The sequence below is a fragment of the Myotis nattereri genome, assembly GCF_964212035.1.
Source record: "Myotis nattereri genome assembly, chromosome: 6".
NCBI lineage: Eukaryota > Metazoa > Chordata > Mammalia > Chiroptera > Vespertilionidae > Myotis > Myotis nattereri.
This window is the reverse complement of record NC_138081.1, coordinates 9712774-9728018: the sequence shown is the minus strand read 5'-3', so window position 1 is coordinate 9728018 and position 15245 is coordinate 9712774. Positions and strand designations below refer to the sequence as shown.

The window sequence follows — 15245 nt, the reverse complement described above, 5'->3', positions numbered from 1 at the left end:
CTGTACCTCAGTGTCTTCATCTGTAAAATAGGCATAAAACCAGAACCTATCTCACAGGAATATTATAAAGATGAACCAATATATAGAAAGCCCTTTGAATAGGGCCTGGCATCTGGTCAGCTTGTTTATTTCCTGCTGCAACAAGGGATGTTTACATGGCTCACTACAGTCCCTGCATGCTCCTCAAGGCTTTCCCACCCAAGGCTGACACCTAGAAAAAGAACCTCAATTCTGTTGCCTTCTATTTCCCGGGAGGAGCTGAGACCAAGAACTACCAGTGTCAGGAGGAAACCGACCACTTTCGCCACAGCTCCTGCTGCCCTCCATCGTTCAGCAGGAGCCTCGGACGGCCCTGGGAAAGCTAGACAGGCCAGCCCTTAAGGAAGCAATCCCCTCCAGGACTTCCCACAGCACTCCCCCTCCACATTTACTTTAAAGGGACTCCTAAGTAATCCAAGCTGAAAGGCAGTGCTTTTTGGTAGCACGACATTACGAAGGCCAATTAAACTTTTTCACTTTTGGGGCCCTCTCAAGTTAATTCTCCCCAATATATTTCTATTTACCCCTTACAGAATGTCACATTCTTAAGTTTCCTTCCAAATGCTCAGCAAACGCTGTTAGTTTACATGTCTACAGCTTTCCAGAATCATCACACATGGGGAAATACGGCGCATCAATATCCACGTTACAAGTGAAAGCAGCCCTTGAACAGAATCAACAACATTTTAAGAGCTAAACCACACCCTTCCAATGGTCTCTCTTTATAACTGAGCTCCAAGGACTCATTTTACTTCCATCTGCAAAGCAAAATATTTATTTGGAGTGGACCAAAAAATCAGGCTTGTTGACAAGACTCTAACATTTTTTTAATTTTAAAACTCTGACTTAGAAAATGAGCAATCATTGTCCATTGACTATTATTGCTTAACTCAACAGTCTATGGAGATTTACTTTATAGGACAGAGAGAAAGACCGTAACTGCTGTCACCCTGGTCCTAAAAAACCATTGACTTCATCTCCTGTGCCCATGAGCAGAAGATGCCTTTCAAGAGCCGGTGAGGGGGAGACAGGTAAGGAGCTGGCCTGACTGAAGAGGTCCGCTGGCTCTTTCCCCCATGTGCTCTGGACTTTCCTGATCAGAATTAAAAACTTCATATTTTCTGAGCTTTGTTGATGACTTTTCAAAAACAACCTTCCCAATAAATACAGGAAGTTATATTTGAAATTTAAAACTCTAAACATATGAGCTAATTAAAACAACAACAACTCACAAGCCCGAGGTTTTGATTTATGATGTTCCCTTCCTCTGATTTTGATATAATTTTGGAAATCTTTCTGTGATTTCCTCAAATGTACAACAAAAGATTTCAAAGGAGACCAAGCCAAGGGATGATTTTTATGACTGATTAGGTCTTGCTTAAAGACTGGTATTATGACTATTGTCCTGGCCAGTGTGGCTTAGTTAGTTGGGCATTGTCCCATGCACTGAAGGGTTGTGGGTTTGATTACCGATCAGGGCACATGCCCAGGTTGAGGGTTCAATCCCTGGTTGGGGTGTGTGCAGGAGGCAACTAATCGATGTTTCTCTCTCTCTTTCCCTCATCCTTTCTCTCACTCCCGCCCTTTCTTCCAGCCCTCCCTTTTTCTCCCTCTCCTTTCCTCTCTCTCTGGGCTCTAAAGGTTTCAGAGCACAGTTACATAAAAGACCTATAATCCATTTGTGATATTAATTTATACATTCCTTCATAAGGACAAATAAGATTAACATCACCAAAAAAAGTAAAATCCCCAAATGTTATCCTTCTAGTCTTTCTCAAAAAGTAAATTTCAGGTCTTACCACATGTGTCACTATTCTTAAAGGAAACTCCTCAAATGGTCCATCAGACTAGGAATTCCTATGCTACCACTGATGCACTGTTACCAAATTTAAATGTTTCTTAAATTCAATTTATTGGCAAAATTGTACACTAAATAAGTACACTGTGAGACAGAGAGAAAAGACCACATTGGAAGAGCGAGAGATACTTAAGACGAAAACCTAGCCAACAGGCTAAGGGGGTGGTTAGAGGATCTGGTTAAAAGCAGGCTGAACTCAGATGCCTTCAAGAAGTCAACAGCTATTTATTAAAATATCTATTATGGTTTGGGATCACAGGAGAGAGAAAGGTAGAACAGATACATTCAAATCCTTCCTATGAATAAAAACACTCATCCCTAACACATGTGTTTTGGATTTGGCTCCATCAGATGTGTTTTTCCGGTAAGCTTCTTTTTTTTTTTTAATCCTCACCTGAGGATATATTTTTCCATTGACTTTTTAGGGAGAGTGAAAGGGAGGGAGAGAGGAAGAGAGAGAGAGAAACATCGATTGGTTACCTTCCACACACACCCAACAGGAGCCGGGGATCAAGCCTGCAACCAAGGCATGGGTCCTAGACCAAGAATGGAACCTGTGACCCTTTGGTCCATGGGACAACGCTCTAACCACTCATCAACCAGCCAGGGCCCAGGCAAGTTTCTTAATCTTTCTGAGCCTTAGTTTCTCAATCTGCAAAATGAGGAAAATAAAATCTATCCCATAGAATTTTAGTGGGGATTGAATTAAATGAGACAATACAGGAAAAGTGTCTCTCATGAGATGTCAACAAATGTTATTTCCTTTCCTAACATATACCGTCAAGAAGGCTTACTACTCATACGTAGTAAATGAAGCATCTACCTGGAAAGGATCTGTCTTCATCACCCCCATGCAGAGGAGCTCCCTTATTTTCTGGCATATATTTCTTGGTAATGGGCAAGGACATCAGCCGGATGTGATGGATGAGTGAGCGCCAGGTGTACGCTCCAGAAAGCACTGGTTCAGGTTGTAATGGGCTGAAAGGCTGAATCACAAAGTAGGCAGTGAGCAAGATTAATCCCAGGGTTGCGAGGACCTACAAGGAAAGACGGGAAAATTATTAGTACTTATCCCAGCAAATAAAATACTTTCATGCCAAGAAAATAACAGGCCTCATCTACTATTAGTACTTTAAGAACTAATCCAGTTTCATAAATAAGCCATTTATATTCACTTCTGAAAGCACTTAAAGTTTGAGAACCAAGAGGACTGCAAGGCTCACCAAGCTGCTATCATATGATCAGGGGGTGTGTCCACCATTAAAAATACACACAAATATAATTTAAATATAAATACACAGCTTTCATTTAAGACAGTTAACAAAACAGTCAAATTTCCTCATAACACGTTAATTAGAGCGAAGGCCACGGTTCAACGGTGGAATCAGTCACAGTAGTATTTGGGGAGAAAGTTGAAGGCTTTGTGCTCCAACTAAGTTTTGCCAAGTCAGAACCCATTTTTACCTTATACACAGCTATAAGGAGAGGGTACTGGGGGGGCCCCCTCTGAGGTTCATTCTTTTCCAGCAGCTGTCTGATAAACTTTTCAATTGCCTTCTCTGACATGCCGCATTGATGGCCCGTCTGTCTCACCAAATCAACGGTCTCTGAAAGTTTGTCATAAATGCTAATCTCATTGGCAGCAAGATCCATGTCTTCCAATGCAAAATCCCTGAGGGAGAGAAAATAAATGTAAAGGAAAGATGGTTTCTTTAAAGTTCTTCCTCCTCAAAGCTGCTTGCTTTAGAACAGTGCTTTTTGACTGTCTGTGGAAAAGAACCAGTTCGGTGCTTTTCCCAGTCCACTGCAGGCCAATATTTTTGTAAAGTACAATGACTACGTGAGACAAGGTCAAGTTGCTACATAAGTTTTTAAGTGTGGCTTAAATGTAGGCTGGTAACAAATGGTTTACAGACCAAACACTTTGAGGAGCACTGGCCTAGAGCACAATAAATCCCCAGGCGGACTCTGAAACACCAGTGCCATCCAAAATGACTTCTGAAACCCTTCACAAAAGATCTGCTGCTGGTAATTTACTAAAATAAAAACAAATGGAATATGGAGAATGTTGCTAATCAATTATTTCTTTCCATTTATATCAGATAGACCAAACAAAAAAAATTAACTTCCAAGTCTTTTTTGTAACTAACTTTTATTGAGATAAAAATACCAGCCAAAAGGAAGACCAGTCTTGGGCATGGAGTTTAAACCCCAGCAGCGTAACTGGGTAGATGAGACAGCACGCCCATTCTCCCAGAGTTCTGCAAGAGTTTTTATACATCAGCAGGGGGACGGGAAGAAAGAGGTGGTGTGAAAGAAGCTTACGGTAACATGGGCAAAGGGGTGGGAGAAGGTGGGGGGCCAGCTCTGGGACAGCGGCGGAGTCCACATAAAGACGCGTGCGCTCCTGCAGACTGGCTGTGGCAGCAATCCGAAAACAACCAGTGAGGCTCCTGGACTGTCAGGGTAGCCTGGCTATTCTGTGCCAACAGCCACCTGGAAAGCAATCCCACAGGCAATGGAAGGAATGAGCAGTCTGTTAGCTGGCTCTCGGGCAACAACAGATGAACAATTCTGTCTCCCACTCTCTGGCTGGCCTGCCCCTGTAATTTAATTTAGAACATCTCAGAATTTTCTCCTTATCAGACCCTTTAGCAACACAAGACGAGGAACTGATCCCTGAAGGCAAGATGTACGGTGAGGAATATGCTGATTTGCTTTGTTCCTGACAGAGCGAGGATTTCAGGCACACAAAAATCATGGCATGGGAGCTCTTCAGACCTTGCAGGTTACAGTTCTCATGCTTTTCCACAAATACAATTTTAGACAATACAGGGCATTTCATTGTATTTCACATACTGAAAAGACCTACGATCTACAACAATTTCAAGATCCAACTTGTTCTCACAGTTAAAGACTAGTCGTTTCACAGTGGCTATAGAATCAAAGGTAAAATGCCAAGTACAATTCTATCACTTGTACAATAAAATTAGTTTAGCCCTAGCCAGTTTGGCTCAATGGATAGAACATCGGCCTGTAGACTGAAAGGTCCCGGGTTCGATTCTGGTCAAGGGCACATGCCCGGGTTGTGGGCTCGATCCCCACTGGGGGGTGTGCAGGAGGCAGCCAATCAATGATTCTCATCATTGATGTTTCTATCTCTCTCTCTCTCTCTCTCCCCTCTCCCTTCCTTTCTGAAATCAATAAAAATATATCTTTTAAAAAATTAGTTTAGTCCTCTTAAAAAAGTGCTTTTGTTACAGAACATTAATATTTTTCTTCATTTATAAAGGGAAAAAAACAGTGCTAGAGATTTATGCTCTCTTCTATTTTTTTTTAATGCAAAAGGTTCTCTTATTTCACATCCTTCATTCCCAAAGTGTTTCTAATCTCAAAAACCACTGAAGGGTACACTCTAGTGCAGGGGTGGGCAAACTTTTTGGCTCGAGGGCCACAATGGGTTCTTAAACTGGACCGGAGGGCTGGAACAAAAGCATGGATGGAGTGTTTGTGTGAACTAATATAAATTCAGAGTAAACATCATTACATAAAAGGGTACGGTCTTTTTTTTTTTTTAGTTTTATTCATTTCAAACAGGCCGGATGCGGCCCGCGGGCCGTAGTTTGCCCACGGCTGCTCTAGTGTTTCAGTAAGGAGGTGCCGCCACCGGAAGAGCAGAGACAACAGTCCAGCAGAGACAAGGAGGCTGAAATGCCACAAGCCAGCACACCTCAGTAGATCTCTCTTCCAGCAGCGCCTCCTAATGACTCCTGTTTGGTTTTCTTTGTGACTGTAAACCTTTAAGCTCACTAGTGCTGACACATGCCTGCACATCAGAATCACCTGGAGAGCTTTTAATGCATGCTTGTACCAGGGCTCCAACCCAAATCAATTAAATCAGACTTAGACTTTTCTAATGGCAGGTCAGCTAGACTTTGAGGAACTGGGGGAGGGAGGAGTAACCCTACACACTACAGGGGATACATCCTTTCCCCAAACTCTCTGCTCTTGTTTGTTGATGTTAATCTTCACTTGAGGATATTTTCCCCACTGATTTTTAGAGAGAGTGGAAGGGATGGGAAGAGACAGAGAGAGAGAAACATAGATGTGAGAGAGACACACGGATTGGTTACCTCCCACACCCCCCCCCCCAACTGGGGTTAGGGATCAAGCCTGCAACCGAGGTACATGCCCTTGACCAGAATCTAATGCACCACCCTTCAGTCTGAGGGCTGATGCTCTAACCACTGAGCATCACCTAGGGGCAAACTCTCTGCTTTAGCTCAAAGTATTCTTTGTTTTTTTTTTAAGATCTCCAAGGTTTATGTAAAAGCATGGTGTAAACTCAATTTAAAAATGTGTATTTTTTCCCTGGCCATGTGGCTCAGTTGCTTCAGCATTGTCTATACCAGCAGTTCTCAACCTGGGGGTCGAACGACCCTTTCACAGGGGTCGCCTAAGACCATCGGAAAACACATATATAATTACATATTGTTTCTGTGATTAATCACTATGCTTTAATTATGTCCAATTTGTAACAATGAAAATACATCCTGCATATCAGATATTTACATGACGATTCATAACAGTAGCAAAATTACAGTTATGAAGTAGCAACGAAAATAATTTTATGGTTGGGGGTCACCACAACATGAGGAACTGTATTAAAGGTTCGCGGCATTAGGAAGGTTGAGAACCACTGGTCTACACACTGAAAGGTCACCAGTTCAATTCCTGGTCAGGGCACATGCCTAGGTTGTGGGTTCAGTCCCTGGTCAGGTTGCATATGGGAGGCAACCGATAGATGCTTCCCTCTTCCTTCCTCTCTCTCTAAAATCAATAAACACACACACACACACACACACACACACACACACACACATATTATAAGAAAAGTATAATTTGCTAATTAGACCAGACATCCTTCCGGATGACCTTCCGGAGGAAGCCAGGGTTGCGAGGGAAGCTCGGGTCCCGGGGCCAGAGGGAAGCTGGTGCCGGCAGCTGGGGGAAGGCCTACTCTTGCATGAATTTCATGCATTGGGCCTCTAGTACACACACACACAAATACTTAAATGTGTACTTTCAACAAATAGTGCTGGGACAATTGGATATCCACATGCAAAAGAATAAAGTTGGACCCTTCCTTCCAAAATGAGCCTAAACTTGGGCTACAACTATAAAATTCTTAGAGGAAAACACTCCTGGCACTGGATTAGACAACAGCTTCTTAGATATGGCATCAAAAGCATGAGCAGCAAAAGAAAAGATAAACTGGACTATGTCAAAATTAACAATTTTGTGCTGCAAATGATACTATCAAGAAAGTGAAACAAACCACAGAATGGGGAAAAATATTTGCAAATAATATATCTGATAAGGGACTGTATTTAAGTACATGATTCTTACAGTAATAAAAATATGAAAAACCTAATTAGAAAATGAACAAGGGATTTGAATAGACATTTCTCCGAAGGTATCATAAAAGATGGCATCATTAGCCATCAGTGAAATACAAATCAAAAGCACAGTAAGATACCACTTCCCCACCTACTGGAATGGCTACATTAAAAAAGTCAGATAACAATAAGTGTTGGCAAAGATGTTGAACAACTGGAACCCTTGTACCCTGCTGGGAATGTAAAATGATTCAGTTGCTTTGGAAAAACAGTTTGGCAGTGCATCAAGCAAGCAGGAATAATGTTTATTTATATATACTACAATAAATTACCCAACAATACCTACTTAAAATCCATTAAAGCTCATTAGACCAGAAAAGAGAGCAGAGGGAATTCTAGAAAAAAAAAAATCCAGTAAAGCTTTTTAAAGTGTTGGGAGATGGGGCACATGGAGGTATCCCCCAGGCAGAAGAGGACATCATACTGGTGTGCCCTTAGGAGAACCATGAAGGGGACAGAGTGCTGGTGAAGTGAAAGGAGGACCAATTATCATCATTTTTAATGGCTGTTTTACAGCTTTTGTAAACCTCTGCCCATTTCTGATACACATAAAAATCTATTAAACTCCCAGTTTAAATCACAAAAGCAATAGTTTCTTTTTTGTAATTCAAATATACAATGATATTACGATACTGAATGTATTTCTGCAATCTGCTCATCTTCTTTCCTGATAGTCTTTTTAAAAAAATATATTTTCATTAATTTCAGAGATCAAGGGAAAGGAAAAACATCAATGATGAGAAAGAATCATTGACAGTCTGCCTCCCGCACGCCCCCTACTGGGGATGGAGACTGCAACTGGGGCATGTGCCCTGACCATGAATGGAACCATGACCTCCTGGTTCATGGGTCAATGCTCAACCACTGAGCAACACCAGCCAGGCCTTCTTCCCTGATAGTCTAACACCAGTTCCAAAGTTATCGGAAAGGTAGTTACTTATAATTTAGTGAAATGTCTTGACTAAATTATCTTGATAATAAGTCCTCCTTTTGCCTTCCATTAGGTCAGTGGTTCTCAACTAGGTGCAATTCTGCCCCGGGCCGGGGGGGGGGGGGGGGGCATTTGGGAAGTCTGGAGACATGGTTAACTGTTACACTTGAGGGATACTACTGGCATCTAGTGGACATGAAGTTAAACAACAAAGATCTTGTCTCTAGGTAAGGGTTTCATACTATCAGAGCAGCTCCCTCCCTGTGATCCAGTGAAAGTCAGCTGTCAAACATGAGAGTTTGGCCCTGGCCAGCTCAGTGGATAGAGCGTGGGCCTGAGGACTGAAGGTCCCGGGTTCGATTCCCATCAAGGGCACGTACCTCGGTTGTAGGTTCAATCCCCAGCCGTGGTCGGGGTGTGTGTAGGAGGTAACCAATCAATGTGTCTCTTTCACATTGATGTTTCTCTATCTATCCCTCTCCCTTCCACTCTCTCTAAAAATCAATGGAAAAGTATCCTTGGATGAGGATAAAAAAAAGAGTTTGTATAAAAACAAAATAATATCCCTTCAAAAAAAAATCAAACACAAAGTCCTGGCTATGCATCAAGTATAAGGTGACTGAGTGAAATCAGCTGAAGGCTTGAGGGCAGAAAGAAGTTCAATTCTGGCAGAAATGAGCTTGGCCAGAGAGGGAAGTTCCGAAGAATGACTCTGCCTCCTAACAGTGCCTTAGACCTGCAAGGGCACAGGCAGGAACACTAGCAGCATCACACAAATCAAAGCATCATGCATGCACCCCCTGGACATGCTGAGTTGTCAGCTCCTCTGGGAGAGGGGCCCAGGGGCAGAAGTTTTCTCTGCTGACCACACCCCCAACTAGGAGACACTGCTTTGAAACAAGTTCTCAACTAGGGGTGATTCTGCCCCCCAGGGACATGTGGTGATGTCTGAGGATATTTTTTCTTGTCAAAACTGAGGGGGTACTACTGGCATCCAGTGGGTAAAGACTAAACATCCTACAAAGCACAGGACAAACCCCGCAACAAGGAACTGTCCTGCTCAAAACATTGAGTACTGAGGTTGCGAAATCCTGCTTTCAAGAGAGGCCTGGGGTAGGGACGCCAGGGAGCTGTCCACTTCTGAAGGAGCACTTCAAGAACAGGAGGAAGAAAATGACAGCTCTGACGAAATGTTCCCCACAATTCCCTCGGGGTCTCAATCTAGGAAAACACAGGGCACAGGCATAACAGAACGACTGATGGAACATCTAAATAAAAATGTTTGTTTAAAGCAGAAAACAGGTTAAAAGGTCAGACTAATGTGAACCCCTCCTTGGCCCTGTTTATTTAATAGAATGATATATATATGTCCTAAATACTGCTATGACATCAGCCTGGAGGTTCTCAGCTTGGTAAACTAAACAGATATGCCAGCTAGGCAACTCTAAGAGGCAATTATGATTCATCTAGTTAAAACACAAAAGGGGAAACACCAGAGTTGAGAAATAAAGTTTCAAAAACCCATCTAAATATGTCCCAATCTTCAACAATGTGAGCAATATCCAGAATAATATTAAATTTTGTTTTTCCCCTACTAGGTTCTTTAGTATTATGCTAGCTACATAGTATGCTAATCCATTCTTTAGTATTATGAATATGTTCTATTATATTTTGTCCAATGATTGCCACTCATTTTCCCTCTACTATAGGGGAATAAATGGGGCCTTTGAATTATAATAAAAACCACTAAAAAAAAAATCTTTAAAGAAAAATAATTAAACATAACTTAAAAGAGTAGCAATTTAAAGCTGCAATAAGTATTTAAAATTTATAATTGTGAGAATTCTACTTTTTCTACTACTATCATCACTTGACTCTAATGGTCCCTTTCTTGCCATCTCTTCTCAATGAGATTTGAAGAGTCTAGTACTTTCTTCACTCTCTGAAAATAAGCCTTTTCCATTATTCTCTCAACTTTTTATGTTGAACATTTCAAGCCTCCAGAAAAACTGAACTAGTACAATGAACATCTGTATGTCTTAGATTCACCATTTGTTAACACTTGGCCATACTTGTTTTCTGTCTGTCTCTGTTTTTATCGGAACCATTTGAAAATTAGTTGCGACACATCACAAAATCACTTCTAAATGTTTCAGCATGCATCTCCTAAGAATAAGGACGTTATTATATAGTACATTAAGCATCATTATCATACCTATTAAAATTGATGATTTTCTAGTCTTATCTAATATCCAGTCCATAGTCAAATTTCCCTAACTCTCCCCCAAAAAGGTCATATTGCTTTTTAGAAAATCTAGGAGCCAACCAATGTGTCACACATCAGTTGTGTCTCTTTGGTCTACTTAAACCTAGAACAGATTCTGGTTTTTTTTTTCTTTTATGACACTGGCATATTTAAAGCAGGACCCCTCCATATTTTCAAATTTATCTCTGCTTCTATCCTCACCTTTTCCAATTTCTACTGTTTAAGAAATAATAATCCTTCCTCTCCAGATTTCCAATACATGCACTCTCCCTCCCTTTGTAACCAAGCTCCTAAAAAAACGCACTCCAACTTCCTATTTCTCAGATCTCCATTCACTTATTCGCTGGCTGAAATCATATTTCTGTCCCACTGCTTTCACCAAGGTCACCAATGGTTTCTACATGCCGAGTCCAAAGGACGTTCTCTCAGTTGTCAGCTTCCCTGACCTCTCTGCAGCGGCCGCCGTGGCTACCCATTATCTCTCTCCATCAAGTGCTCTCAAACTCTGGCATGATTCTCTGGTTCTTGTCCCAGAGTCTATGTCCCTGGATGTTCGTATTCATCACAATTGTCCTTGACCTTCTCATTCCCTCCCTGGCTTTAACAACCAGCTAGCTATTAGTGAGCCCCAAATCTCTTCCCTAGTCTAGAACTCTCTCCTGAACTCAAGACCCAACTTCCCACAGTCTCCTATATGTAATGTGTCGATAACTGACTTATTATTTCCCCCCAGTAACTGATTTCTCCTACTACATTCCGTTTCTTATAATGGAAACACCAGTTCTCCAAATTTAAAACCTCTGCTCCTCCTTCCTCATCTCCACCAATGAATCAATCACTAAATCCTCAATTCTACATCCTGTATGGTTCTCCCATTCATCATCTCCTCTTTAGCTCTATACACTAATGGTAGTTAAGGCCCTAAACGTCTCTCCCACAGACAATCACAAAGATGTATTTAATCTCTACACTTGCAGCTCACCTCCTCTTCACTGATCCATCCCCCTCACTCCACAAGTTACTTTCCTGAAACACAAATTGGCTCACATTACTCATCTATTTAAAATTCCTCCCTTGGCTCCCCATGCCCTGCTGGGGAACAATTCAGCATGGTGATTAAGAATACAGGCACTGGCCCGGCTGGTGTGGCTCAGTGGTTGACTGACAACCTATGAACCAGGAGGTCAGAGTTGGATTCCCAGTCAGGGCACATGCCCAGGTTTCAGGCTCAATCCCTTGTAGGAGGCATGCAGGAAGCAGCCGATTGATGAAGTTTCTCTCTCATCAATGTTTCTATCTCTCTCTCCCTCTCCTTTCCTCTCTGAAATCAATAAAAAATATAAAAAAGAATACAGACACTGGCATTAGAAAAAGCTGAGTGAATAGATTCTCCATGTACTGTGTATAGGCCAGCAGACAGTACTTAACCTCTCTAAGCCCCAGAGTTTTCATTTATTAAATGGGGATAATTGTGTCTTTCCAACAGTGTTGTTAAGGGATTATAAAATGAGATATGTAAAACATTTGTCCTAATACTCAAATTAAATACTTAATAACTATCCTATCTAATAGAGATAATATGCAAATTGACCATCACTCCAACACACAAGGTGGCCGCCCCCATGTGGTCACAAGATGGCCTGCAGAGGAGGGCAGTTGGGGGGGACCCAGGCCTGCAGGGGAGGGCAGTTAGGGGCGACCAGGCCAGCAGAGGAGGGCAGTTGGGGGCGACCAGGCTGTCAGGGGAGAGCAGTTAGGCATCGATCAGGCTGGCAGGTAAGTGGTTAGGGGGTGATCAGGCTGGCAGGCAAAAGCGATTAGGGGCAATCTGGCAGGCAGGCAGGCGAGCAGTTGGGAGCCAGCAGTCCTGGATTGTGAGAGGGATCTCAGATTGGAGAGGGTGAAGGCTGGGCTGAGGGACACCCCCGCCCCCAGGCACAAATTTCATGCACCAGGCCTCTAGTCATAAGATAAAGTCCCAATTACTTAGCATGGCTCTTTATGATCTGGTCATTCTACCTGTTCAGTCTCATTTCCCATTCCTTCCTCACATTCTTCACTAACACGTTTCAGATCTTTTTGCTTTTGTACACTTAATTCCCTCTGCCCACAAAGCCTAGCCCCCAGTGCTTCGTCCAATGACTGAACCCTCTCCCAACCCTGATTTTTAAACCTTTTAAATTCTGAACCTTAAACACAACTCTATCACTTTGTATTACATCAATTTTTTTAATCTCCCTCTCACACTGAATTGTTTCTTGAAAGCAGAGATAAATAAAGACGATAACAACACACGAAACTAACAACAGACATGCAAATTTACCTAAGAGACAAGAAACCCGACCAGTGTCTATGGAACAAATTTATAGAAAGGACCTAAGAATGATCATTCTGTGCCCAAACTAATTTAATGCAATAATGGTTTATTCATTTTACTTTTTATTCTTCTACTTTAAAAAAAATACATTAGCCCTGGCTGGTGTGGCTCAGTTGATTGGATGTCGTCCTGTGCACCAAAAGGTTGCTGGTTTGATTCCCAGTCAGGACACATGTCTGGGTTTTGCACTGGATCCCAGGTAGGGGGCATGCAGGAGGCAGTCAATCTATGTTTCGTTTCGCTCTCACACCGATGTTTCTCTCTTCTCCCTTCCTCTCTCTCTAAAAATAAACTACTTTAAAAAAAAAAAATTCAATAGCCCAATGAAAATTTACATGAGCAGGTCAAGAACCTTATACCTGAACACTCTCTGTGGTGTTAAAGTAGTTGTGGAGGAATAAGGGATTCAAACTGGGTCTTGAAAATTGTTTTGGCCCAAAGCTGAAAGGGCCTCTCTCTGAAATGCAAGCTGGGCTGTGTGAACTTCAGTCAAAACTTCCATGTAGTGAAGGAGACAGCTTTGCCACCCTAAGCTGCCTTTAGGGATATTAACTTTAAGTCGGTTGTCAAGAAAAGACGCAAAGCACCTTTGATCCTCCCTGGCTTTCCTGCCCTAAGAGATTGGGATGGAAAAGCTTGCTTCAAGAAGACTCCATTGTTTTCTGGGTTGCCTAGCAAAAATGTACATGTTGTGTTCTTCCTTAATTACCTGCAAATTGCTCATTCTCACTTTTGAAATCTAAGATTCCACCCCTCCCCCTCTCCTTTGTCCAAAATGACAAATATACCACTGTCTCACTGTCTTTGAGAATTTCATGCATATGTGAATTCCCTGTTCACGTGCACTAACATGTTTATTTTCTGCTCGGCCAGTGTGGCTCCGTGGTTGAGCATCGACCCATGAACCAGGAGGTCAGGGTTCAATTCCCAGTCAGGACACATGCCAGGGTTTTGGGCTGGATCCCCGGTGGGGGGCGTGCAGGAGGCAGAGGATCAATGATTCTCTCTCATCATTGATGTTTCTCTCTCCCTCTCCCTACCTCTCCCTGAAATCAATTTTTAAAATGTTTGTTTTCTCCTATTAATCTGATTCAGATGGGAAAATTCAAAAGATGGGAGGGAAAATATTATTCTATAGTTCATATTATAGCCCCCACAACTTCAAAGTCGAATCTGGGTGAAGGCATGTTGTTCCTTAGAGAGAAATGGCGGTAACTCAAATGCAAGTACATTTACGAAGGGAGGGATGTTCACAGACGATTCCACCATGGGAACCACCGCATGAGCAACCAGCTAAAGTCTTAATCATATCTTGGAGAAGTCTCTATTATCAGGTGATGACGAAAGAAATACATTCTCGAATTCCAAAGCCATGTGGGCCCTTATTGGACCAGAAAAAGTGTGGCTTGTCGGGTGGCTGGCCTTCAACACACTATGGAACACGAAGAAGGCGAATTTCCCGGGGCTGGAAGGCGATTACGAACGGCTCCTTTATTGAGGTCAGTGAACCAAGGCTTCCATGTTCCTTTCTGAAGCCAAGATGCCATGTTCGTCACATACCAAAAATGCCCTCTTTAACAACTAGAAAGATGGTTCTGAGCGGGGCGGAAAACCTAATCTCAATACACCAAAAAAATTTAGAAACCCGTCCAAGGGCAGTGAAAGGCCGACTTCGCTAGCACCTCTCTTGTGAGGCCTGGGAGACTGGCCCACCCAGGGCGACCTCGCTTTGCTCCCGGGGAGAACCCCGGAAAGCGGGGCGACGTCTTAAGGGAGTCGGCCCGGGCGAGCGGCCAGGGGATGCTGTCAGTCTGCACAACTCCGGAGGCTCAAAAAAGAGGTCAGCGAAGGGGCAAGCGGGGCGGCGGCGGCGGGGGAGGGGCTGCGCGAGGATGTCACAGACGGCGCGGCGGCGACAGGTCCCGGAGCGACCTCCCCCACCCGGCCCTGGGCCCCAGTCACTCACATGCGGGGCCCGCGCCCCTCTCGGGCTCCTCCCGCCTCGGGGACAGCAGTCGCCGGGCGAGAAAGAGAAGCCGATAACTTCCTGCTTCCGGCGCGCAACCCGGAAGCGACTCCCAAGCTACCGGCGCGGCCGCACGCCTAGAGTAGCTCCTTCTCCACTGCCCCGCTTCGCCAAACGCAGAACGCATGACGTCAGATGCTCGCGGTCACTCTCGCGAGATCTGGAGAGCGGGGTTCTCGCTCCCCCTGGCGTTCAGTTCTTCCTCCTCCGTGCTTTCCGGCTGCACTGACACAGATTAAGTGCCTGAACGGATTCGTTCAACAAGCATTTGTGAGCCCCCTCCTGCGTG

The 15245-nt window shown here is 43.3% G+C and overlaps 1 protein-coding gene across 2 annotated transcripts in view; it reads right to left on the bottom strand.

Moving 5' to 3' along the window:
- Positions 1 to 15068, bottom strand: part of LOC308521083 (bombesin receptor-activated protein C6orf89 homolog) — a 32783-nt gene extending 17715 nt beyond the window's left edge. Inside the window, exons 1-3 of one of the 2 annotated variants that reach the window (XM_081093914.1) lie at positions 14897 to 15068; positions 3362 to 3569; positions 2721 to 2934 (exon numbers count right to left, since the gene is read on the bottom strand). In XM_081093914.1, the coding sequence (XP_080950040.1) occupies positions 2721 to 2934; positions 3362 to 3569; positions 14897 to 14898 (424 nt within the window). In that variant the 5' untranslated portion in view covers positions 14899 to 15068. The remainder of the gene's footprint in view (positions 1 to 2720; positions 2935 to 3361; positions 3570 to 14896) is intronic. The other variant, XM_081093915.1, reaches the window with a different exon arrangement.
- Between the last annotated feature and the right edge of the window lie 177 nt (positions 15069 to 15245).